The sequence below is a fragment of the Pyrus communis genome, chromosome 16 (genome assembly GCF_041283825.1).
Source record: "Pyrus communis isolate YQ-2024b chromosome 16, ASM4128382v1, whole genome shotgun sequence".
Lineage (NCBI taxonomy): Eukaryota > Viridiplantae > Streptophyta > Magnoliopsida > Rosales > Rosaceae > Pyrus > Pyrus communis.
The window spans coordinates 18,195,652-18,223,602 of NC_142580.1; the positions used below are offsets into that span (position 1 = coordinate 18,195,652).

General features: G+C 36.7%; 1 protein-coding gene and 1 long non-coding RNA gene across 4 annotated transcripts; one reads left to right on the plus strand and one right to left on the minus strand.

Moving 5' to 3' along the window:
- Positions 1–27,798, minus strand: LOC137730661 (calcium-transporting ATPase 8, plasma membrane-type). Of its 3 annotated transcripts, XM_068469633.2 has the most exons (37): positions 27,577–27,784; positions 27,443–27,496; positions 24,077–24,116; positions 22,811–22,961; positions 21,541–21,657; positions 21,414–21,456; positions 20,780–20,889; positions 20,560–20,691; positions 20,357–20,446; positions 16,622–16,691; positions 15,311–15,381; positions 15,139–15,222; positions 14,972–15,049; positions 14,810–14,881; positions 14,527–14,610; positions 14,365–14,447; positions 14,176–14,284; positions 14,039–14,094; positions 7,574–7,616; positions 7,392–7,475; positions 6,831–6,968; positions 6,667–6,732; positions 6,471–6,569; positions 6,044–6,154; positions 5,518–5,685; positions 5,291–5,350; positions 4,340–4,504; positions 4,101–4,217; positions 3,781–3,879; positions 2,439–2,576; positions 2,224–2,324; positions 1,523–1,568; positions 1,279–1,404; positions 858–965; positions 675–766; positions 411–510; positions 1–317 (listed from the first exon to the last, which is right to left on the minus strand). In XM_068469633.2, exons 1-37 carry the CDS (start codon positions 27,599–27,601, stop codon positions 306–308), a joined length of 3,342 nt encoding a protein of 1,113 aa, XP_068325734.2. In that variant the 5' UTR covers positions 27,602–27,784; the 3' UTR covers positions 1–305. The 3 variants fall into 3 exon arrangements, with proteins under 3 accessions (XP_068325734.2, XP_088544287.1, XP_088544288.1); XM_088688161.1 differs by lacking the exon at positions 24,077–24,116 and having other exon boundaries at positions 27,577–27,798; XM_088688162.1 differs by lacking the exons at positions 21,414–21,456; positions 24,077–24,116; positions 27,443–27,496; positions 27,577–27,784 and having other exon boundaries at positions 22,811–23,371.
- Positions 26,108–26,709, plus strand: LOC148690091 (uncharacterized). The gene is made up of 2 exons (XR_015957955.1): positions 26,108–26,222; positions 26,672–26,709. It is a non-coding gene; the product is annotated as an uncharacterized LOC148690091 (long non-coding RNA).
- Positions 27,799–27,951: the final 153 nt, after the last annotated feature.

Sequence of the window (27,951 nt, forward strand, 5' to 3'; positions counted from 1 at the left end):
TTTAGGTTGAAATTTTTCTTTTTTTATAGACTAATCCATCATTCCAAAAACAAGTTGAACTGTAAAACCCCAAATCAGTCCTTAAGTACATAAACTGCACAAGTAAAATTCCGGTCAGCAGAGACCAAACCGAGTATGGCTTCTGTAAAGCTGAACTGCTGCAAGTACATACCCAACTTAACAAAATATTAGTTTGTGGATTCTGTGAAATATGATCTGTCAAGCCAAAAACCGAAAAAGAGAATGATGCAGATCCAGAAAACTATGAAACCCGCTGCTGTAACTGCGGTATATCTTCACACTTCCTACTGACTACCCTGAAAGACGAAAGTGTAGGTGACTATTAATCACGGGCTCGGAATATAGTAATACATCTTAATCCCGAAGCTAAAATATACAAGAACTCTTACCTCTGGACTGTTTCTTCGCCCAGGGATCATTCTTGTAAAATACTTGAAGAGAGGAGTTTCTGGAACCGGAATCAGCTTCCCGAGAACAGCAAGAGGCCAACTGCAGAAGAGGAGAGTTGAGTCAACCAACAAAGGAAAACTAGAGACTCCAGAGGGTTTAACTTATACTACAAAACACACCATAATCATATAGCTTCGTTTGGTACAAATAATAAATATCATCGTAACATCAATTGAACTTTAACGGTATCTTCACCAACTCACCTGATAAAAGCTATTACAGCTGAAATCAGCCAAAGATTCCAAGTAAGTGGTTTTGTTTTAGTGAACTTCCCAAGGAACTCGACTATGATAATCTGACCAAAAAAAAGAGGGAAAAGCCAAGTGTAAACAAATGCAAACTTTCACCAAAATCACATGAGAAAAACAAAAGCACTAAAGTATCACCTGAAGTACAAGAGTTACTGTCACTATTCCTATAAAAAGGTAGTTCTTGGTTATCCCCTTGAATATATTGAACTCATCAGGCTTTCGAGCATTGAATTCATTGAAAATCTGCAAGTTGTACATTACACTTATTAAAGACGTTGCAAGTTGAACGTTACACTTATTAAAGACGTCCTTTTGATAAATCATGTTTAAAAGTACAAATGAATAAACTCTAGCAGCTTCATATCAGCTGGTCACAACACTAGAAATCCAAACAATATTCCACTAGATCTGAACTAACAAGTTACATATCATTTTCAACAGATCAACTTTAGTAGCAACTTAGTACAGAACTTGATAGGAAAACTTGACGTGAGAAGTTGATTTGTCAGACTTACTTGACAAGGGGCACCAGAGAAAACAACAAATGTAGACTTACCTGACATAGGACAAATGTATTGAATATCAGAGTATTCTTCACTGTGTTAGCATTGGAACCATGTAGCTTCAGTATACTTATTCCTCGGAAGTTGAGGACAAGTAGGACAGTGACTTGGTAGAAAGCCTGAAGTTCAGACAATAATGTCAAAAATATAAACGACAAAAGCAGAGTATGGCATGACAATACATGTTATAGAGCACCAATACTTCAATTTACAAAAAAAATCAAGAAACGCATGTACCTGAACCAACAAGTTCCTCCACATTATATTTGTTATGAGCGGCTCTCTGTAAAACATTGTACCATAAGTTCATTACTATAACCATCCGGAAAGCAAATAGTCTGCTTAATGACATGAAGTATCCAATACATATGGGCCAAGAAGAAGGCATGAACATTCAAAACAATAACACAACACTTTTGGATTCTGTGCACAAGACAGTGTAAAAAGGATTTGGAAATTTCTCTCGCAATCCCACTGATGCCTTACAATTTCAGAAGTTAGTTCCTTGTTAAAGTTATGTAAATAATATGGCTACGATAAGCATTGTCAAATGTTGATAAGGACTTGGAAAACTAGATGTAATCGATAAAAAGGAAACCTAACTGAAACACATTTGGGCACAAAATATGGAAATACTGTAACTAAGTTTGTCATAGAAAATATCGAGTCTTGTTCCCTTGCATCGCCTTTGAGGGTAGAGATCCGGAACACAACATAAACAAGAACTTTATCCTAAACAGCATGACAAAATAAATAAAGGAAATAAATAAATAAATAAAGGAAGAGATGATAATTTTTTGTCAACTAAAACAAAATGCTCCCAAATTTTCCTAAAATTTAGGTGACTAACATATTGATTAAGATAGCGTATTTGGTGATCTAATGGGATTTTATGTTTTTGTTCTGTAAAAGGAAGCTGTCATCACATAAAATATTACCTTCGACCAACAGGGGGTCTGTCCATCAAGTGGTCTGTAGGTGGCTCCGTAGCCAATGCTAGTGCTCCAAGAGTATCCATGATAAGATTCACCCACAGAAGCTGCATCAAGCACAAGAAAAAGAGGCATCAACAGGTATACACATGGAGGACGAGAGATATATGCATATACACAGAGATAGAGATAGAGATAAAGAGAGTAGAGAGAGTGAGAACCTGAACAGCATTTAGCGGTACATCACCAGATGAAATGGCTGCCACGACATTTATTATTAGTGCTGCTACATTGACTGTAAGCTGGAATTGGATGAATTTCTGAATATTTGCATATACAGATCGACCCCATCTAACAACCTACAACCATTAGATGAACAAAAACACTGCTAAATATTGCAAATTTGGTTTCTGAATCGGCACTTGAAATAATAATGAAAAAACAGACCAAAATAGATTTTAGATACACATACGGCCATTCTCCAATCCAGACTTTAACAGTACATTCAACAACTCAGACATGACGTGTAAACACAGTTAATGGCATATGGTTAATCTGGTCAGTTTATCACCATGCTGACACTCCCTAAACAACTGCCTTTTTTCTTTTTGTTTAATCAAAACTTTGTATGCACTTCTTTCATACATTTTGCTTCCCCCTACTCTATCCTCTCAACATATTTTCTTTTAAATCCACACTCTAGGAATTAACTCTCAGCCATCTCCAAAACTATTGACATCTCTCAGCCTGACCACCAATTTCAAAATGCAAAACAAACCCTCCCCATAGGTAAATGGTTCCCAAAGCAAAGAGAGCAGATTGGAAGATTAGAGGAATGATTTCTTGGATGGTTCTCCGAATGGTCAAGCCAATTTCACGACTTTCCATGCCATTTCTACCTCGGCAGAAAACCAGAGATTTTCTAATATCATCTACAAACCACTATAAAATTATGTTGCTTCGATGGGTCTAATCGGATATAATCTCAATCTTTTTCGAATTCCCATCCTTTCCAGTCATTAATTTGTTTCAGTGATGCTGTGCTATTGAGGATGAAAAGGTCACTGATGCTCTCAGTTGTTTGCCATTTTCGTCTAGCAGTTTTATTGAAGCAATATTCTTGACAAAGCATTCGATGCTATTTTTCTGTAATTGTATGGCTAAACAAAAAGCAAACTTCGAAGTATAAAAGCCTAAAGTGGAAAAGTAAGTTGTACATTTGGGACACCATATATGCACACTGAGTGCTATCCTATTCACTGAAGGGTGAGGGCGATGCGAGAAAAATTAAAAGTGAGAACTCAGAGAGAACAAAGTAATAAATTAATTAAAAGTATGTATCATCTGTTGGTTGGAATTGCTGAATGAAGCACCTGAACTTTTGTTACAGACTTACAGTCCAAATAGAAGAATGAGCTTGTGTATGTTACTGATTAATTAAAGCACTAGACAACATGGTCTATTAAAGAAAGGAGTTATGAACAGAAAGGTAGAACAGAGTGCGACAACACAATACACAATGATATTACTAAGAAAAATTGCAAAATGTTCAGAGTTACTAACCTTCACAACTGAAGCAAAATTATCGTCCAAGATAATGATATCTGAACTCTCTTTGGCAACTTCAGTCCCTTGAATACCCATTGCAAGACCGATGTCAGCCTGAACTCGAATGTTGATTATTTCCAAAAAAAAAAAAAAAAAAGAAAAAAAAAAAGAAAAAAAAAACCATCAAAACATAAACTCATTTAACACTAAAGCTAAAGGGGACAATAAATGGTCCGCTACACTACAAAACCAGTGCAGGGATTCAAACACATAGCTGCTACAATAAAATAAAATAAAAAGACAAAAAAAGACTGAAGTTGAAACATTTGAGAGACCTCGTGCAGTGCAGGAGCATCATTAGTGCCATCTCCAGTTACAGCAACAACATGACCCCTTCTCCTCAATGCTTGCACAAGCAGAAGCTTGTCATTGGGGGAAGACCGCCCCATCACCTGCACATTACACAAAAAAGAATCTATTTTCCACAAAGCTGGTGTTCATACTTCAATCATCAAAACATGTCACCAGAAACATAAAGTAAATACAATTAGATATTCAATTACTCAGATCATACCGAAATCTTTTCAGCACAATCTTCTCTCTGCTTATCTGAAAGTTCACGGAAAGCTGTTCCTTCAATGAGAGTTGGCTGGGTAGCATCTGAATCTGGAGCAAGTATGCCACATTCCATAGCAATCGCTTTCGCAGTATGAAGATTGTCACCTGTGACCATGCGTACCTACAAAATTATCAGATTGGAAGGAGAACTTAAGCTACAACATCACGTGTTCACTTTCTACGAACAATATTTAAAAGGATACCCAGAAATTAATTTATGAAAACAAAATTTTAAACAGTAGTAAATTTCTATATAAACTAAATTGATTCTTCTGATTTACAGTTACCGTACGAATAAAATACAGATAGACATGTATCTAAACCTAACTAAAAATAATCACAATAGGACATATATTGACACATAATGACCTTACCACCAGTGCAAAAACAACTGCATTTAGACCAAGTGTATAAAACTCAAAATAATGATAAAAAATTTAAGAGCAAGGAAATGAGGGAGCAATTGGAGGCTGAAAAAAAATCTACAAAACAATACAATAAATTCAGGGTGGTACCATCCGCACCCCTTTTTACCTTCCACACACCCCTCTCAATTCCGACCGTCAGATCAAATGAATTGAGGAGGATCAAAGGACATAAATTACCAAGGGGTGTTTGGGAAGTAAAAAGGGGTGTGTGGATTGCACCACCCTGAATTAATATGAATAGGACACCCCTATGACAAACAAAGAGGGAAGTTGATCTACCATTGTTGCAGAATAAACAAGAAATTGATACAAATTGACAGCCAAACTTATTAGCATAGAATCTATGGGCTTTCTACGAGTTGGGGACTGAACCCTTTCTGCTCTCTCCGGCCTAATACTCTTAATCCGAAAATAAACACCCCTCTATATGAAGAACAAAAATTCAGAATACCATCCACATTGATGTTACTAAATAATACCTTAACACCAGCTTTTTGGCATAGTCGCACTGCATCTCCCACCCCAGACCGACAAGGATCCTGCAATTTTTTTAATTCTCTAAATAAACTAAACAAACTACAAGTGAATGCAAATATGGAAGGTGCCGCAAAAGAAGCAACATATCAGCTTAGAACAGAGGATGTTAAATGTTACATGCTCCTCATCAAAGTTAGTAATGCAATGTCTGAATTTATGAACGGACTACCTTTATACCAACAATAGCAAGCAAGACAAGGTCATCATCAGGCAACACCCACTCAGATAGTTGTTCATCACCTGGAACATTTTCCAATTCATGTGGTCTATAAGCAATGGCAACACAACGCAAACTGCGGGTAGCCATATCCTCAATTGACTTCCTGAACATGGTTGACTGCAGAAAAAGGCATATTTCATTCGAATGAAGCATTAGTTATAACCTTCCAAAGTTCAAAGAAAACATAAAAGGAACACAAAATAGTAAGAAAATGAGTTTAGGAACAAGATTCATATAAATGATAATTCTGGATAATTGTACAACTTCAAATTTGTTCAAGCTTATAAAAAAGGTTATTCTGTCTTGCAAGATCATAAAAACTTAAAGGGGTGTTAAAATCATCTCAACCTGGAAAGAAGTGACTAAAATAATAGGAAGAAAAAATAGAGACTGTACTATACGAGTGTTTCACTAAAGGTGAAACTGCAGAAGTTAACTATAATTTTATCATGTAAAAGCCAAAATTTTCTCCTACCTTGCCTTCATCCATAGCTACCAACTGGTCATTAGGATCCAGGTACTTTGTACAACAGGCCAAGACTATTTCAGCAGCCCCTTTCCAGTGAATATGAACTTCAGTATTGGGCTGTACAGATAGATAAAAGGCAATCAACCATTACTTGCAGTATCCCTTGAATGCAAAAGAAGTTATCCACAATGAGAATACTAATATTCTTCCCTGTGTACTGTGACTGATATATGAAGACATTTTACAAAAGAGAACATATAATATTAAATCATCCAGATTCCTGAAATAATTTTTGCATCCACGAAGTTAACAAATAGACACAACAATGAATCTAAAACAAAAGTCAAAACATACAATCTTAAAGTGCCGCATAATATATCACATATAACCAAGAAAGCTTAGTGTGGCAAGGTATGATTCTTAAGTTGCCTACCAATTTAACAGCAGCACCGCCCCGTTTTTTCTCTGAGTTGAATGGGAACACGTGAAGAATTGAAGACTTGGACCTGATGGCATCAAAATTCATTCCGAGCTGCAAAGAAGTTATCAACAATTAGTGGCGAGTTTAAGGGATGTAGTCACCCGTGAGAAGTGGCAAGATACATGAATTGGAAAACCAACTAAAGAACCTTGATTCCCAATTGCAGAATTGCCTTTTCAGTTGGTGATCCAGAAACCTCTATATCACCGCCAGTCTACAAAAGGGAAGAAACAGTCTGAGCCTCAGCCTTTACCACTCATTATTCTGCTAAAATAATGTACCAAGAAAGCAACACAAATACTTTAAGCATACCTCAGGCGTATATACACTGCCATTTGTATTCAATGCAATGCCTTCAATAAGCAAAGATGATAGCATTGGAGACACGTCTGACTTACTGCCAGAGAGATCGATTTTCCCCCCACCAGTAATAGCCTCAACAACAGTCATCTATACTCAAGAGGAATGTAAAAAAGAATATCACTCATTAGCAATCTTAAGCTAGAGAACAGAAGAGTGAGAGAGAGAGAGAGATAGAGAGAGAGAGAGAGAGAGAGAGAGAAAGAGAGAGAGAGTGACAGAGCAAGAGAGACACAAACCACCAGTGTCTTCCCCTGTCCTATGCACAATTACAAAAAAAAATGTCCATAACATTTGTTCTGCTCACATCCACCACCATTTTTAATCTCACAACAGCCACACCAATTGACTAAATTTTCTTTTAGTGAGACATACTTTAGCTGATTTGAACCCTCAAAATAACATCAACAAAACTAGCCTGGTCAATAAGACCTCAACACCTCGGTCGCCATATATTGAACAACAGAAGAAACTGTGCATTTAGAACTCCATCGTGGGGTAAGTTATACCCACCTTGTTCAATGTTAAGGTTCCAGTCTTGTCGCTGCATATAGTAGTTGCAGAGCCCATGGTTTCACATGCAGACAGCCTCCGCACCTACATTTAGAGCTCCATCATATGCTTAAACCCCAACAAAAGTATATAAAATTAAAGTTCTGCAAAGCCATAAAACTGAAAAAACAATTAAGACATACCAAGGCCTTATCTGCCATCATTTTTCTCATCGAGTAGGCAAGCCTGTGTCATAGCCAAAGAATGAAAAGAGGGGGGGGGGGGAAGTAAGAAATGAGGAATGTAGAAAGATGCTCGTGTGCAATAGAAACGTATGTTTTACAAGAGAAGATAAAACAAAAGAGTGTTCACTTTTTATTTTACGTTTGGCTTGGAGGGATGGGGATGGCAATTCTAACCATTAAACCCGATAAACGTGGATAACCGCCCGAATGGATTGGATTTGGATATGAAAATTCCGGTATGGTATGGATATGGGGAAAAACCGTGAACTTTATTCGGTTATGGTTTTGGATATGATTATAGGGGTCCCTAATCCGTATCCGTCCCATAATCCGACCTGAATATTATATATATATATATATATATATATATTTGGTATATAATATAATTTTATTCAATTTACCGAACCCTCCCTATACTAATTCATTATGCATGCATCAAACCCTATACTATCTTGATTATGCACCAAACATCATGCATGGGGCATACCAACAACCTCATCAATTCAATACTCTTATTGTTATACTCAACCAAATTAATTCATTGAATCATTTGATATATCAATTATCAAATGTTCCAAGTTTATTAGATTCATCTCTCTTCAAGAGTCTCACTATCAAGAAATTGGTGCATGTTGTCAGCTCAATAGGTACTCTTTCATTCTTTTTCATGTTATTTGATTCATGCAAATTCTCAATTAGCATCAGTTTTCTAGTTTATTACATATGTTATGAGCCCATAGAATTATGAAAAATTAAATCAATAATTGTCTTCTTGTTTGTTGTTATATATTTAGTTTACATGTTAATTGATTCAGTTTCAGTATTATACCATGTCTTGGTTTACATATTAATGGATTTGGTTGTGTTCACTGCAATCAAAATGTCTAAAAGAAAATTTAAGTCTCAAGAAGAAATAATATCAACCCCAACTGATTGTAATCTAGCACCTACATTGAATCCAAGTGTTGTGCAACAAGAAATACCAAATCAAATTGCTCAGCCCCAAGATATACCAACTCCAAATGAGGTTGCTGGTGAGATTGAGGAACCTGGAGGTGATCATTGTGAACGTAATAATTCGAGACTTCACAGTTTGGTGTGGCAACATTACACAAGAAGTTGATGGGGTGATAAAAGCAATATGTAATTATTGTAACAAGAAGCTTGGTGGGAACACTGGAAATGGAACCAGCCATTTAAGGCATCATGTGACGATATGTCCACGTCGGAGACAAAAAAAAATTGAAGCAAACGCTAACCCAAAAAGTGGGAGATGGGAAAGTAGAGTTGTATACATTTGATCAAGAAAGTGCAAGGAGAGCTCTCGCCCGAATGATAATATTGCATGAGTACTCTCCTTCCATGGTTGAGCAGGTTGGATTTAGAAACTTCATGAGTGTTGTCCAACCGTTGTTTAAGGTTGTTTCAAGAAACACAATCAAGAGTGATATCCTAAAAATATATGATTATGAGCGTTCGACAACAATGCAATTGTTTGATGAAAATAAGAGTAGAATTGCCATAACTACTGATATGTGGACTGCAAGTAATCAGAACAGAGGATTTATGGTAATAACAGCACATTTTATTGATGACTCTTGGACGTTGCAGAGCTGAAATAATAAGGTGATATTTTTAATACTTTAATTTCTATTTAATTATTGTCTAGCTTTAGATTTATATTTCAGATTCTTTATTGTAACCATCTTCTTTGTAACTTTTTTCAGATTTATTTATGTGCCTTGTCCACATACCGCCGAGAAAATTTCAGATGTTTTGATGGAGTGCTTGCTAGATCGGAACCTCGATCGTAAGTTTTCTACATTAACCGTAGACAGTTGCACTACAAATGATAAAATGATTGATCTTATGCTTTGAATGAAATTGATAAGATTCGCAAATATTGTTATGATTTGGTAAAAGAGTGTGGATCTAATCATATCTCTAACATGGGTCATCAACCATCATTCACTTCATCTCAATTGAATCAATCTGACTTTGAAGCAATGTTTTAAAAAACTCGTCTCGGGGCGCTCTAGGCGCCCTTGGAGGCAGGGCTTCACCATTTTCGCCTCTGTTTTGTGGGAGTGGGCGAAATACTCGCCTAGGCTCGTCGAGGCACGTCTAGGCGCCTGAGGCGTCAACTGGCCGTCAACTGGGCGCCCCTTTTTCTTTTTTAGGTTGCAGAAATCTGGATTTCTTTTAGCTGTAGGGCTGTTTTTGAGTTGCAGACCAAGAAACTAGCGAAGGAGATGGAGATGGAGATGAAGACAACGGCTAGGGTTTTAGGTTGAGTTTTTTTTTTAATTTTTGTCTTTAAATACCCTATAAATACTCCACTCAACTTTTTATTTTCGTCATTTATTTCATTTTAAATACCTTATAAATACTCCAGCCCATTTATTTCATTTTAAATACCCTATAATTACTCCACTCAACCCTTTGTTTTTCTCAAACTCCCATAATTATTGCTTTATATCGTTTTAAATACCCTATAACTACTTCACTCAGCCTTTATTTCCTTTTAAATTACTTATAATTGCAACATTAAGCCTTTATTTTGCTTGAAATTTTCCTATAATTGTGACCATTCATCCTTATTTTCCTTGAAGTTCTCTGTAATTGCTTACAATAAAATAAATAATTATAACATTTTGAGACTATATGACATAGTTTCCAAGTGCAACTAGACTTAGTAATAAAGAAGATGATATTATCTTTGATTTAGTTATAGTTATATTTGTTTTTACAAAGTATTATATTGTTATAAATATACTTACATATAATATATATTTAAATTTTTGTTTCCATGAGGCTTCGCCTCACACCTCACGCCTAGGCCGGGCTTCCCCTCGGACGCCTCGCCCACGCCTCACGCTTTTAATACATTGCTTTGAAGAGATGAATCCTTTAATGGATAACTTTGACTTGTTTGTTTCTAGTACTATAAGTACTGATAATGTAAAGTCAGAATTAGATCACTATTTGGATGAGGCTGTTTTGCCTAGAACGTTTGATTTTGATATTTTGGGTTGGGGAAATCAAATGGGACTAAATATCCTATCTTAAGTGCTTTGGCAAAGGATATATTAGCTATTCCTGTGTCTACAATTGCTTCCGAATCAGTTTTCAGTACAAATGGGAGATTTGTAAGTCCACACCGTAGTAGACTTCATCCAAAGACATTGGAAGCCTTAATGTGCGCCCAAAATTGGTTATGGAAAGAAATTCAAGGTACCCCAAAGTATTAATTTATTTTCATCTTATATTTGTACATGTTCTTTAATCTTAATTTCGAACTTATTTTTCAACTTTAATTAATTAGTATGCATTCAGTTTTAGAAACAATTTAAGTATTCATGTTTCACAACTAGCTTCTTGTTCTAATGCACACAGCGGTTGCTGCACTTATTTTGAAGATATGGATATGGATGAGGTAAGTATTGGCAATTATCTTATGGCCCTGTTTGGTACATCGTATAAGGTACCGGATAGGACTAATAATACGGTGTACCGTGTTTGGTGACCGTTTGGATTAAATAAGCACCGGATTAAATAATCCGGGCCCACCTTTTTTACCCGATGCTTACCCGCTTAGTAATACCGTGCAAATGCACGGTACAAATTAGTTAGGCTTAGGTTGGAAAGAGCAGTCTTCCTCACCATCTCTTCCTCTACAGGCGCTCTCCAGTGCTCTCCAGGTGCTCTTTCTTCCTCTCCAGGCACTCTCTCTTCCTCTCATCCCAGGTTCGTCTTCTCAACTTCTTCTTCTTCGTTTGAATCACAGTACTTTTCAAATTTCTTCTTCTAGGATTCCACCCCTCCCTCTATTCTTCCCCCTCCTATTTTTCTTGCAATTTTCTTTCAATTGATTGAATCTAGTTATCATTTTCTCTCTAATTATGCAATTGATTATGTAATTTTGTGTTTTAATTAGAATTTTTGAATTTTAGGGTTTTCTATTGGGGTCGAATTTAGGGTTTGTTGTTGGTGTTGAACTTACAATTTTAACTCACTGTGTGTGTGTGTGTGTCTGTGCTTGCAATGTGCGCAGATAGTGTGTGCAGCGTGTGTGTGTGTGCAGGGTGTGCGTGTGTGTGTGTGCAGCGATGTGCGCAGATAGTGTGTGCAGCGTGTGTGTGTGTGTGTGCAGCGTGTGTGTGCGTGTGCAGCGTGTGTGTGTGTGTGTGTGCAGCGTGCGTGTGTGCGTGTGTGCGTGTGTGTGCAGGGTGTGTGTGCGTGTGTGCAGGGTGTGTCTGCGTGTGTGTGTGTGTGCAGGGTGTGTGTGTGTGTGCAAGGTGTGGGTGTGTGTGTGTGTGCAGGGTGTGGGTGTGTGTGTGTGTGCAGGGTGTGTGTGTGTGTGTGCGCGCGTGCAGGGTGTGTGTGTGTGCAGCGTGTGTGTGTCTGTGCTTGCAATGTGCGCAGATTATGTGTATGTGTGTGTGCAGCGTGTGTGTGTGTGTGTGCTTGCAATGCAAGAGAAAACCAAGGGCAGCGTGTGTGTGTGTCTGTGCTTGCAATGTGCGCAGATTGTGTGTGTGTGTGTGTGCTCGCTTGCAATGCAAGAGAAAACCAAGGGCAGTGTGTGTGTGTGTGTGTGTGTGTGTGTGTCTGCTTGCAATGTGCGCAGATTGTGTGTGTGTGTGTGCAGCGTGTGTGTGCTTGCAATGCAAGAGAAAACCAAGGGCAGCGTGTGCGTGTGTGTGTGTATGTGTGTCTGTGCTTGCAATGTGCGCAGATTGTGTGTGTGTGTGTGTGTGTGCAGCGTGTGTGTGTGTGCAGCGTGTGTGGGTGTGTGTGTGTGCAGATTGTGTGTGTGCAGCGTGTGTGTGTGTGCAGATTGTGTGTGTGTGTGTGCGTGTGCAGATTGTGTGTGTGTGTGTGTGTGTGCAGCGTGTGCGTGTGTGCAGATTGTGCGTGTGTGTGTGTGTTAACATGCTTCCTTCCGTTTTCAGTGTTATTATGCATTCATGCTCCAGTTACTTAATTTTTTGCCACTATCTAATAATGTTATTTTATATTATCACTAGACATGGATCAAAGAAAGGAAGAGAGCTACTAATGATAATGATCTTGTTGTGGCATTTAAAGAAATGCTTTCTGAATCAGTTGATAAGTTGGGTGAAGTTTTACAAGTTGCTTTTGGGAAAGGAGTGGATCCAAAACCTGAGATTGTTTCAGAATTGTCAAAGATGGATTTGTCTATTGAGGATCAAATCAAGGCACTAAATATCCTTTTCGAAAAGCCACAGAATGAGAGGACATTCTCGTCTTTGGATGGTGCAATGAAAAAAGCCTTTGTACTCATGTTACTTGGACAACGTAACCCCAATTGACATTTCAAACCAACAACAATATATTTTGTTAAAAGCTGTAGCATGCATATATTTTGTTAAAAGTAGCATGCATATATTTTGGCTATCTGGACAAACTGTTTCTTACTGAAACCACCTTGCATTTGTATATTTTATGAACTTGGATATGTGGTTGGATTATATATCGTAACGATTGTAGTTGCTTTTTGTGAACCTTTTTTTATGTTATTAGAAAATATTTTGAATTTGATGTATGAAATTTACTATTTTTCTGTTATTTGAAAATTTATGTGGTTTTCAATAGGTATAAATATGAGAAAAGTTCAACAAACAAAGAAAGATTTGTTAAATTTTTTTTTTCTTTTGTCCTATCCGGTTCAGTACCAAACACAGTATAAATAATACGGTCATTAATCCGATACTGCACCAAACGCCCGACTAATTTAGTCAGTACTATTCGGTGGCTATTTATCCTATCCGACAGAAATAGTCAGTACAGTCCGAGCTGCCAAACGAGGCCTATATGTATATAACTATCTTCTTTGTAGATTATGTGTGTACAACGATTCATATTAATTATTTCGTCATCATGCTCCATTGATGGGTGTGAAGGAGGAGCACCATGAAATATGATGCTGGCTTGGTGGAACTAGAAGCGAAGTGCAAATATATCGTTCTTTTGTCGTCACAAGTTTTGGAATTATTAGACAATTTGTTTGGACCAATTTATCATATTGGCTTATCATGAACAACTTCAAATATATTGTTATGTTTTTAGTAATTGGATGTTGCTATTTAATGATGGAAATAGCATCTACTAAAATTTATAATGTGTCAATTGGATGAATATATATATATATATATATATATATTTTATTTATTTATTTTTTTTTTTTTTACGAAGATGGATATTACCGATAACCGATTGAAAATCCGTTACCCGGTGGATATGGTTATGAATAATCCCTGATGGTTAATTTGCGGTTATGGATAATCCCCCATGGTTAATTTTCGTGATTATGGGGATGGATATATCATTTTCATCCCCAAACCAAACCGTTGCCATCCCTAATGCCCAGAGACACAACACATGGTATAGAAGACTTACGTCAAGGTAACAGCTAATGGGAGCCCTTCAGGAACAGCAACCACCACAATGGTGACCTAGAACAGTTTTCAGATTAGTCAAATTCACACAAACACTCGTATGCAGGAGAGTGAATAACCAAGGAATTATTGACATACCGCAATAGTAACAATTTTAATGGCTCCATCTATGGCATCTCCAAATTTTGTCTTTCCCGCTTTAAACTGAGGGCTTCCATTTGCATTTTTTGTATGGCCAGTAAAGTATCTGCACACGTAACAGTACTCTATCATAAATCAAGTGTCACTGTCATTGAGAAGGGGTCATTAGTGAAGATCAAAATATACCTAACCAACAGGACTATCAAGACAAGTAAAGCCACTGTGAGTCCAACAATACCAATGAAAGTTGCAACCCCGTTTAAGCGCACCTGTTCAGAGATGTATATGTTTGAGTACAGGATTTCATGCATCGAATGACTATATTCAAGTTAATAGTTCATTGCTGACCTGCAAAGGAGTTTCTTCACCAGTATCTTCTGAAATACTAGCCATGAGCATTCCCCATTCAGTATTAGTCCCAACACTGGTTACCTGAAGAAACAATGATAATAATATTAAAACATTGAAAGTTATATTTCAAAATTACATGGGCAGCAAAAAAAAACAAGCCTATGGAAAACAAAGTTTCAGTAATCAGAAAGAATTTCAGATATGTCATTGACTGACTCTAGAAAAACTCTTATAAATCTATGCGTCAAGGGAAAAGGAAAAGAGAGATTGGAATCTTTACCAGCATGCTACCATTTCCATCTGCTACTTTGCAGCCCGACATTAGAAATGGATTTTTGGAGTCCTTGCGTACCTGAAAAAAGGAAAATACATACATCATATGTTTTACCGAAAATAAATGGTCAATGTTCAAACAAGGATGGGAACATGTATTGAGGCTCACAATCTTGCTCTCTCCAGTCATACTAGACTCATCTATCGCAAGTGAGTGTCCAGTTATTAAAATGCCATCAGCAGGGACCTACATATAGAATCACAATATCAATAAAATTTTCAATTGGAATGTAATTGTGAAATATATATGAAACATTTTCTGACAAATGTGCATACCTGATCGCCGATGTTAAGGGGTACAACATCACCAACAACAAGATCATAAATTGAGACCTCAACACGTCTACCACCTCTAATGACCTGCACAATACCTCCAAAGCTAAATATCGGCACATGAGAAGAAATAAAATTCCCATAAATCTGACAGAGATGAGAACCAGAAGCGCACCTCCAAATGTATATTTCTCTTTTCCTCATTTAGATTCTGGAACTGAAGAGACTGTCTGTAATCACTAACGGCTGCAAGGGAAAAGCTTGTGAGTGTGTACCACTTCAGATTAATAGAAACTCACATTTATTTAGAATTCAAGTAATAAACTTGTAAACGCTCATGGCTAAACACCCCAAAAAAGAGCAAAGATGATTAAACATCATCCAATTTGTAAATCACATATATGGTGATGAGTGACATAAATAGTACCCCCTCCAATAATGATACACACACAGAGAGATATACGTGTCATTAAATAAGGACCCTTGGATGTTATGTAATCTAATGGCTCAAAAGGAATGTAAAAATGTTTGTCCCCCTCCCCCCCCCCCCCCCCCCCCCAAAAAAAGAAAAAGCACACACACAGATAATCGGGGAATTGATGTATTCTGGCCACCATGAACAGTTTTCACTCAATTTAGTTCTTGGGAAATAATTACAAAACTTGCAGAGCTTATTCACAGAATTTTATTTGAATATGGAGATGGAAAGAAAGAAAACTGTTAAAACTCTATAATATATATATATATATGTGCGTGTGTGTGTGTTTATTATTTAAAGCAAGTTGACTAGTACATGCAACCAATGTATTAAAAGCATGAGGCATGAGGCAAAGCTTCACGGGACCCAAATTTTTTAATATATACACTGAGCATACACATATTATATTTATAAAAAAAAAAAGATTATTAATCAACAATCACCCTGAGCACACACATATATTATAAATATATATACACACATATATTATATTATATATATATAATATAGGATCAAAAGCACAATGAGCACACATATAACAATGCACGCAGACGACACACATATAACAACGCAGACGACACACATAACAATGCACGCAGACAGCACACACATCCATTATATAAAAAAAAAAAAAAAATCAGGAAAAAAAAAAAAAAAAAAAAAGGGCAGAAAGACGAAAGTGCAAGGAAGAGGTATGGGGCAATTAAAACCCTACCAATTTGGGTTTCGGAGTAATAAAATAAAAAAAATAAAAAAATGAAAAAAAAAACCCATGAGGCTCGCCTAGGCGGCCCCGGCGACGCCTTCCGCCCACTCCCTCAAAATAGAGGCAGCAACCCTCACGCCCAGCCCCAGAGGACGCCTAGGCGCACCCTGAGGCGAGCCTTTTAAAACATTGCATGCAACACAACAGCCCCTACAAGCAAATTAACTAAAATGTCGGAAACAAAAATGACACTGAAATATATACATTTTAGCCATCAGCGTATACACTTGCTCAATCAATACCTGTGACAACAATGACAAGGAGAACTGCAAAAGCAATGCTGCCCCCATCATACCATCCCTCCTCTATACCCTGTAAGCAACAAAGAACGCATAAGATGAACACCGTAAAGAAATTTCGGGTTTAAGATGAATAAATAAAATGGGATTTACAGGGATTTGTGATATCACTTTTCTCCAAATATGATTACGAAATCATCAACACTCCCACAAAAAGTGACAGATTTGCAACCATGTAAGCACTATATTTGTGATGATCAATGTTTTAAAAGGCGAGGGCAAGGCCAAGGCGTTTCTTGGATAGCCTCGCCTAAGCAATAATCTCAAGGCGTGAGGCGATATTCTCAAGGCGTGAGGCAAAAGTTTCACAGTACCAAAAATTATTATAATACTTAATATATATACATAAAATATAATACTTTGTAAAAGAAATATCCATTGTCATTTAAACAACTAAGCCAAAAACAAGCATATAATTCAAATAATAGTCAAGATCATCACAAACAATAACAAAGTCTTATCCCACTTAGTAAGGTCGACTGTATGAATCCTAGAATGTCATTGTGCCACGTCTTCCATTAGATCCAAGTACTCCAAGTCTTTTCTTAAAGTCTCTTTCCAAGTCTTCCTAGGTCTTCCTCTACTTTTTCGACCTTAAGCCTCTGTCTCTTAATCACATCTTCAAATCGAAGCATATGTAGACCTTCGTTTCACATGTCCAAACCACTTTAACCAATTTTCTCTCATGTTTCCTTCCATTTCAGCTACTCCTAGTTTACCTCAGATATCCTCATTCCTAATCATATCCTTTCTCGTGTGCCCTCACATCCAATGAAGCATTCTCATCCCCGCTGTGTACATGTTGTTGCTTCACCGCCCAACATTTCGTGCCTGGCCTTATTGCCGTCCTATAAAAATTTTCCTAAGCTTTAGTGGCATACAACGGTCGGATAACACACCCGATGCACTCTTCTACTCTACGATGCATGGACACGGACACGGACACGGACACGAGGATACGACACGATACGACACTGAGATACGTCAAATTTCTAAAAACTAAGACACGATACGGCATGGATACGGCAATTTATATAATAAATATATATTTAAAACATATATTTTAAATAACAATGAAAAAATTAATTACTCAAAATTTAATTTATAGTGTTTCAAACTCTCAAAAAATAAAGGATGGTAGTGGTGTAAATTCAGTGGGCTATGTAGTTTTGGGCTTTAGTCTCATTTAAACCCTTTAAAGAAATAAAAATAAAAGAAATGTCGACCTAGCAGTCATCTTCTTCGTGAAGCCTCCTCCACCAGATCGGGTCGTCTTCGTGCGACGCCTTCCTCCGTCAAATTGCGTCATCTTCTTCACGAGGTGTCCTTCCACCAGATTGCGTCATCTCCTTCATGAGGTTTTCTTCCACGAAATTGTGTCAAAGGCCATGGTGCAGATATCTGTATCTAGACAGTCGGATACCCGTATCTAAACAGTCGGATACCCGTATCCATCTGTCAAATGTCGTATCTATTGATCCAGATACGTATCCAACGCGTATCCGATCGTATCAGAGGCGTATCGTGTTCATTTGTGTATCCGACACGCGATACGCGGGCGATGTGCCGTGTCTGTGCATCGTAGCTTCTACTTCATCCATCCAGCTTGTATTCTATGGTTGAGGTCTCCATCCAACTCTCGGTTCTTTTGCAAGATCGATCCTAGGTAGCGAAAGCAATCGCTATTTGGTACTTCCTGATCTCCAATCCTCACCCTTAACTCATTTGAACCTTCGTTCGCACTGAACTTGCGCTCCATATACTCTTTCTTTGCCCGACTTAGGCGAAGATCTTTAGATTCCAACACTTCTCTCCAAAGGTTAAGCTTCGCATTTACTCCTTCCTGAGTTTCATCTATCAACATTATATCATCTACAAAAAACATACACCAAGGTATATCATCTTGAATATGTCATGTTAACTCATCCATTACCAATGCAAAAAGGTAAGGATTTAAAGACAAGCCTTGATGTAACCCTACAATTATGGGAAAGTTTTCGGTTTGTCCTTCATAAGTTCTTACGGCATTCCTTGCCCCATCATACATTTCCCTTATAGCTTGGATATATACTACTTCTACCCCTTTCTTCTCTAAAACCCTCCAAAGATTGTCTTGGACCCTATCATACGCATTTTCCAAATCTACAAAGACCATGTGCAAATCCTTTTTAATATCTCTATATCTTTCCATCTATCTTCATAAGAGATAGATTGCCTTCATGGTTGAGCGCCCTGGCATGAACCCGAATTGATTATCCGAGACCCGAGTCTCTTACCTTAATCTATGCTTAATTACTCTCTCCCATAGCTTCATGGTATGCCTTATTAACTTAATACCCTTATAATTCATGCACTTTTGTCCGTCGCCCTTATTCTTGTAGATAAGCACCAAAGTGCTCTTTCACTACTCATTTGGCGTCTTCTTCGTTTTCAAAATCTTATTGAAAATGTTTGTGAGCCATGATATACCCATCTCTCCCAAGACTTTCCACACTTCGATCGGTATATCATTTGGGCCCAATGCTTTTCTATGCTTCATCTTTTTCAAAACTACAACCACTTTGTCCTTCCTAATTCAGTGGTAGAATGAGTAGTTTCTACACTCTTCTAAGTTAGTCAACTCCCCCAAAGAAGAACTTCTTTCATATTCTTCATTAAAAAGATTACGAAAATAACCTCTCCATCTGTCTTTGATCATGATCTTTGTAGCAAGAACCTTTCCATTCTCATCCTTGATGCACCTCACTTGGTTCAAGTCTCGTCTTCTTTTCCCTTGCTCTTGCTAGTTTATAGATATCCAACTCTCCTTCTTTGGTATCTAGTCGCTTATACATATTGCCAAAAGCCACTAGCTTTGCTTCTCACAGCTTTCTTCACCTCCTTCGCTATTCTATAACTTTCACAGTTTTCGTCGGTTCTATCCTTGTATAAGGCTTTACAACATTTCTTCTTAGCCTTAACTTTTGTCTGTACCTCCTTCTTCCACCACCAAGATTCCTTTTGGTGTGGAGCAAAACCCTTGGACTCTCCTAATACCTCTTTTGCTACTTTCGGATACAACTAGCCATGGAATTCCACGTTTGGCTGCATGAGATTTGCATGATGTCGCTGGCCTGCTGCTCTCGCTCTATGTTCTTTTACGCAAACGCGAAGTGAGAGAGACGCTATTTCAGTTTTTTTTTAAAACGCTGCCCAAAACAACATCATTTTGGGTTTGGCTTTTGTAAAAAAAAAAAAAAAATAGAAATAAAAAATTGAACGCCCACATCATGCCTCCCCAACGCCTAGACGGAAATATAACCCACTCCTGCTGGGCAGAGGCATTTTCTTGATAGCACCACCCAAAAAACTGCCTAGGCTGGTCTCAAACTAGTTTTTTAAAACATTGATTAATGATAGAGATCATTTCTCTAAAGTTGGAACATCATGGCCTTCACAATATATGCAATCAACTAGGGTGTAGTATTTAAGAAAGACAAATCAAGGGACAAATCAAGAGTGTAGTATTTAAGAAAAGACAAATCATGCTACAACAATAACTCAGACTTCAAAACAAACAGGACATTATCAGAATACAAAAGATCACCACAACTAGCAGATATTCATAAGACCACCCTAAAAGTTTCACATCCTACTGTGATGAAGGACGCAGCTATTAAGAAGCCAATGCCAGCTCACCTCTGTTTTTATACCCAGCGCTAAAGAAGCCACTGCAGCTACCATCAAAATGATCAGAGTAAGATCTTGCCAAGCTTCCCAAAGAAATCTCTATCAGACAGAAAAAGAAAAAAGAAATATATTATAAAAGAAAAAAATTTCCTTTTTTTTCTTATTATATCCAATGTAGAAACTTCAAAAGTTCACAACTGTAGCAAATTTACCCAGAAACTTCTTGCTTTTTTCCGAGGATATGTGTTCGACCCAAATGCATTTTTCCGTTTTAGTAAATCAGCATCATCTTCATGAATTCCCTTGTCAAGATTTGTTTTCAATAAGTCCCCTAAGCCTGTGACCTGATTTAAGAAAACAACAGAACAAATATAAGCAACAGTGTTTATGTACCAACTTCAGATCATGAAAGAGGTTATGTGGTGGACTTGCCCCCCCATATTGTTGAAGAGCAGCAAAATTATGATCCCTCGTCACTGGAACTAGTTCCTCTTGTCCAATGGGAAAATCGCCAGTAGGATTTGGTTTCGGTACTACAATCCCTGACAATAAGAAGCAACAAGTTGACTATAGAACTATTGCAAAGAACAGTTTACCCAACAGGATTTATGCATCATGATGGTGGAGCGAATGAGAGAAATGTCTAAAACACAATCCTTAAAAAATGAAACAAGAAAGCAACCTCACAAATCCAACAACAATTTAAATGACAATGAACCGGAAATGAACAGAGCATGACAAACAAATTGCCATACCGTCTTAGGAAAGAAAAATGAACATTTACAATTGGAACATTGCACAATATAGGAAATCAAACATCTGCTTGTTACCAGGTATTCTACAAGAAGAGTGAGGCAAGACTACACACACTTGCTCAGAACTGAACAATGGCATGCTCGAGAACAACAGCAGTTTATTTTGAAATAAATACTCTTCTACTAGTATCATACCACTGTTGGATCTAAATAATTGAAGCATGGGGCAATATCAAATTAATGCTGCATGTTTTTTCCCACAGGTAATATTTGCAAAGAATTAATGGAAATTAAAATAATAAAAAAAGTACCATTCACTTGTTGATCTGCAGCTTCCTTGAAAAGATATGCAGCCTATTTTAAAAATAAACAAAAAATCATATGTTAAGATACTAGGACATGAGTGACATATGACACGTTTATTTTGAAGTGAATTACTCGTATGGCTTGTGCATGTGCTCTAATCTTCCTTAGTGTATGCTGCTTTTCTTCTTCCTTTTTCAAGTCTAAGGTGTACCGGAATCGACGAGAAGCATTCAGCACAAGTGCTGCTTGCTACAACAAAACAAAAAAAAAAAATAGTTTAGAAAAAAGCCTCGATAAAAAGATCAGATCAAATCAAATAAAACAAATGACTTCCGCTAAAAATGTAAACTAAGCACCCAAACGAAATTTCCAATTTTTAGTTTAAAAGTACATGGAAACCAGGTATTTCATGGACTCTCACCAAGCCTGACCTGGTGGCATCTAGGGTATAAATTCCCTTGAAAGATAGGCATTTTGTGTTTTATTATCATATCCAATATAGCAATTTCCTTTGGCAATATTAAATTGAGAAGATTGAAACATGAACAACCACGTATATAACTCCCATCAATCATATGTGAGGAAGTCAAAAGTCACTCATCACAACCCCCCACGGTTAAATACATAAACAAATATACAAAGAGAACCTCAAAAATCATAATTTCATTTGGTAACACTCCCATACAAAAGATACTCGTAGAACCTTCCGATTTTATTTCAACTGTATATCCACTACTTTATAGGTTAAATTTATAATTCTAGCCATACTAAACCTAAAACTGTTCGAAAAGTCCTTTTCCCCTCTCCCTCAAAAACGAGACTAATCTTTTCCACATAGAGGGGGCAACTACACTATTAATAGAAATTTACCATTAGTACCGAAAATCGACATTAGAATCCAAAACCTAAACCGCAGAGGAAGATACATACACAACAGTTATAGGGTGAACTACCAATTTAGTACCTGAATTATCACCCAAGTGAAAATTAGGTCCCTAAACTATTTTTTTCAGAAAATGAGTCCTTGAATTATAAAAATCTGCCAATTACATCCCTAATATTAGATTCGAAACTACTATATTCAATTTTCCGTCAATTTAAGTCATGTTTCTTTTATGTATGGAGTTAACTTTGGCAGGTAAATTAGACGTTAGATTAGCAACCTATATGAAATGTTAAGGGCTTATAGGCAAGAAAATGACAATTTTTAATGCATTTACGAAATTTTATACCGAAAAATAATTCAATGACTAAATCGGCACTTCACCCTAGAACATATGAACCAAAAATACACCTCCAAAACAACATATACAGAGATGAAGAACAAGTAGCAAATAAATAAATAAAATATATACAAATTAACTGTAAAACTGCAAAATGTGATATAAATTGGAAAGCATACCCTCCAGCGCTTGAGGCGATCGACCGAAGCATCCTTAGTTCTGGCAATGTAAAAAGGACTGGACGAGGACTCGCCGTCCAAGTCACCGGAGCGGCTGCCGCCGGCCTCCAAATCCGAACGTGAGCCTCTTGATTGATTCATCGTTAAAAACCTGTCGCAGGAGAGATGGCGCTGTTAGTTGCACCCAACCACTCGAAAACCTTCTCACACCCCCAAATTCTCACCCTCCGAACCAAATTTCAGCTCCCGAATCTCTAATTTCACTTCAAATTTTCGCAAACTCGAACGCTCGTCACTGATTTTCCTACTGTCTAACCCATAGTAAAAACTAGTGCAACTTCCGGCCCAGAACCTCCCTCCGCTCCGCCGCACTTTCTCGCTCTCGAAAACGCTCCGGCTCTCCACTTTCTCTAAACCTTGGCAGAAATGTTGGGGATCCAAAACCAAAACCGGAAAAGTTTGACTACTATGTGTAGCTTGATAGTGCGTTCACTTTTGCAGTCGAGAGACTCCACCGGGAAACTTCCTACTACCTTCTCAAAAGACCAGTGAAACAAGGCACTGTACGAATAGAAAGGATACTTTGGACAAGGCCAAAAAGGTACTTTCAAAATATTCCCCCGGTAAACTTCCTAGATTGTCCGCTTCTCGTATAGAAAATTACAGCAATATCCCTAAACCTTAGCCAAATCAGAGCTTTGGCTAAATTAAAAACTTATGAGTATTGATCCTAAATTTGTTATAATGTAGAGCAATGATCCTTTGACTAACTCCGTTATAACTTTCTCTAGAATAAAAGGTTTAAAGGGGCAAAAGATGGATGGAAGTTCTAAAAGAGTTAACCAAAATGATCATTATTTTACATCATTACAAATTCATGGACTAATATTCATGAATTTTTAGTTCTAAGACTAAAACTGTGATTAAGTTAAAATTGATAAATCATTGCCTCAATTATCTCTAGATCGAATATATGTGTTGATATTCCCTTTTTTTTAATCAATATATGTGTTGATATTCTAATTTTTGAAGATTTGCCTTGAGTTTCTAGTTCATCTTATTCCTTCCCACAAAAATCCAAAAAATTGGAATCAAAATAAAACCAATTTAAAAATTCAAACAAAAACAATTGCTTCAACAATAATTAGACTTGGCATAACACGTATAAGATGTATGAATAATTTAGAATATCGCGTGATTAAATTTTATATTCATAACAAGAGTTGAGATTAAAAATAAAAAAAATAAAAAAAAAAACTAGTATACCTTGTAATTGGTGGTAAAAGAGAAGCAATATGAGTCTTACCTGCGCCAATCAAACCATTAAATGAGTTTAACTTCAAACAAAGAACAGAGTTTTTAGTTGAAAATAAAGACAGTTGATACATAAAAGACGAGTATCCAAGTCAATTATCTTCCTGTTAAATACCCATTTTGATCCATGAGAGTTTACCAACAAGGGAGATTATATTCATATGTCTCAAATTACTTCTCCCACATCGTTTTATTTTTTTAATATTTTCTATCATGGTGTGTAGAAAATATTAAAAAATTAAAAAAATATGAAAAAAGTAATTTGAGGTGTATAAATATAATCTCTCTACGAACAAATAGATAGATAAGCGACGAGACACGTGAGAACTTTAATATTCATGTCAAAAATCCGCTTTGACCATTGGAGGGTATAATGGGAGAAAAGGTTAGAAGTGGAAATTGGTTCGTACAGTAAATTGTATTTACAGTGTTAATTACTATAGGTGCATTCTTATGGCCCAACGCGGCAAGTCACCGAACGAGGGGAGGAGAGAGAGTGTTTTGCGGCGTTGAGGAAGGAACGCGTAATTAGTGAATGACGTACGTTTCCGCGTGGTGGCGGTGGGTGGGGGATGAGGACCTCTCACATCCTATTCATCTCTAGGATGGTATATGGTCAATTTTAGTTAGGCAGTAATTGTATTTAATTTTAAATGAATAATTTAAAATATTTTTTGATAAAATGAAAGGGTAGGATTTAAAGATTCTTAAAATCCTCACAAGGAGGATTTAGATGATAAGAAATTTTTTATTGTAACAGGAGCACGAATGGTATACTACGTATTTTTATGTAAATGGTTGAAAATTTTATTTTTTAAGTTATAAATTTTTTAACACATATTCCACTATTTGTATAGTAACACATAATGTACCAACTTATATGCTAGTTATATTAAAAAATCTCTCTTCGGATGAGATCCAAACCCCTTTTTTTTGGGGGGGGGGGGGGGGGGGGGGGGGTCGGCAGGTCACACTAGGCACGTTGGGGTGTCATTTGCATAGTGGTTTAATGCTGGATATGAACGTGGGTGCCTTTTATTGTTCCGAATCGAATCATGTGATCGTTGAATCTAAATCTTGTAGTGGGAATTTGATTTGATGTTTTTGTTTGAAGCAAGGAAAGAATCAAACGGTGATGACAAAGTTTTGCCTAAAAAATCTACTACTTTTAAAAAAGAAATTTAATAATCAAGAGATAGAAAATGTTTGAGATAATTATACTGTTGCTCAGCATCGCTAGTTTATCTTTTACGGAAGAGCACTCGATCAATTTTGTTACACTCATTTAAGGATTGTTGCTTCGAAGCAAATTTTCTGGCTATCTCCGCACTCCACCTCCTTGATCACTGAGTGGTCATTTAGTGAGCTTAGCTGGTGATTTGGGTTGTTTATCTCGATGATAAAGGTTATCATCTTACCATATTATTGGCCGACCTTACCTAGTTTGGAAATTAGCTTTAAAATGTACTGAATTAGCTAGGCGAGAAAATAATGAAGTGCGAACAAAGGTATAGAAAATAGGGCAATTATGGAAAGTTTGTTGAGTCGGCCATGAAGACACTGCTGAAGCATCACCATTCATAATTTGGTCACACTTTATATATATTTGATGTCGATCGATGCGGTGTGGTGGTACTACAGATTAGATTGTTGACGGGTGGAAAGTTAGAGCACTGTCCAAAGTTTCGAGTGTAAGGCGTTGATTGGGAAAACAGGTAGGCAACATATGGGCGTGACTTGTGGAAGTTTGGCACTAGAATTTGTTGTATGATGGACTAAGGAGTATGGGCAAGACAAAGTCTGAGAGAGTTGAATAGAGAGATAAGAGAGAAAGATAAATAAAGGAGAAAACATTATCCTTGGATACACAACTACTTTGGTCGAAAATAAAATAATGTAGTGACTAGAATTAAGACACTTCTTGAATTATTTAGAGTTGTAATTCAATTAGAATTTTAAAAAAATTTTAAATTTCGAAATATTGATGGAATGTTATAAGATATTTCTAGCGTCGACCTAAGTTTATAGGTTGTCAATAAAAATTTTAGAAGAAGCAAATGGCCTTCTATCACAGTGGTAGACGCAGTGTTGCACCATGGTATGCGTTCTGACTCCATCAACTCTCTATTCTAACAAATCTATCGTTTGACAAAAAAAAAATATAGGTTTTAAAAGACATTAAACAAGTGTGTGCAAATCAAAGTGTGTAGGATTTTGTTAAGTTGTGGATTTTGATGGATTTTAAAGTAAAATGTATATAGCAAAGTTCATAAACATTCTCACAATTTCTCCAAAAATTGCTTTGCATTCTACTTCCCTCCTCCCTGTTAAGCTCGCTCCCGTATCAATTTGTCAAATCTTAGTTTGTTTTACGTGGTTTTCTTCGATAAGTTTCTCGTTAACGAGGTTCACATCGTTAGTGTAAAATGTTTAGTTTTCTTTGTTTTAGAAAAGGCTGTATTTTACATAGAGAATTGGCGATGTTTGTACGATATTTTGTTTGTTTATGCTCTCTGATAATATTTCACGTTGCTGTGTTTTTAAAAGGCTGTATTTCACGTTGCCGTCTTAAAAGTTAAAACCACGACAGTTTACCGCAGTACGAAGAAGAAGAAGAAGAAGAAGAAGAAGAAGAAGAAGAAGAAGAAGAAGAAGAGGAGGAGGAGGAGGAGGAGGAGGAGTGGCGTCGTCCAGTAAGCAACGACTGCAACAAGGTCAAGGTTGGTCAACGTTTTTATCAAATAGGAACAAAATGGCCAAAGTTACGACAACCTTTGTTATTATTTGTCTCCTGTATCTCGCATGCAACGATGATATGCCAGTTTTCCATGAAATGTCCGTTAAATAAAAAAATAACTCCAGCTTCACTTGTCGGCCAATTAATCCATCAAAAATATGGGTCGGCATATAAATCCAAATTCATGTAAGGATGGAGTAGAAATTATTATAAAAACATTTTTTAGGGTAAGTTAAATTAAGGTATAAAACTTCAACAGTGAGGAGATAAAATTTCAAGAGCTGGAAAAGTTTGGTCAAAATATTTTGGAGCCCAGACAAGAAAGTGGCATTTTAATTATGTACGAAAAAATAAATAAACAGGAAGAAACAAAGCAAGATGATGACTTAAGGCAATAACTCTCCCCCCCTCCCATTTTTCCCTAGATTTTAATTTGTATATTGCTTAATATCAGTACATATTATATTATTCTAAATTTTTCTTTTTTGTCCGAATCTGATACATATATTTTTCTTCCAGATATGAACGAATAAACGCTGAAAATTAATTAATTAAAGCCGATTAAGTAAATTAGTACGTACCAGATTTTGCAGAATATATATTCAGAACACCGCCGAAGTGTTGTCTGATATGATCTTCAGAAGAAAAAACAATGATGATCAATATCTCTGCATCGCCAACGAGATTGAGATCTTATATACATAAGAAGCCTGACCTGCTATTAATAATCCACCATGCATGCGTATATTATTTTTCGTGTCTATAGTAAGAGTGCATGCTCTAAAATAATTTCCAGTAATTACTCTACGCAAAGCATGCAGTACTCTCAATCAAAACGGACTAACGTAAACTGGATACAGCAGATTTATATATAAGCTAAAATAGATCTAGGGTGGAATTTAAAACATAAAAAGGTTCTATGCATGTCGGTTGGATTGGTATGACTTCGTGTATAGGTGGAAGGTATAAAAATTAGGGAATTTTAACAAAAATTTTCCGGTAATGTTCATTTTAACGAAAAATCACATTTTTACACTAAAAAGTCAATCATGGTACTATTCACTTTACCCTTTATTTTGTCCTTATCGTT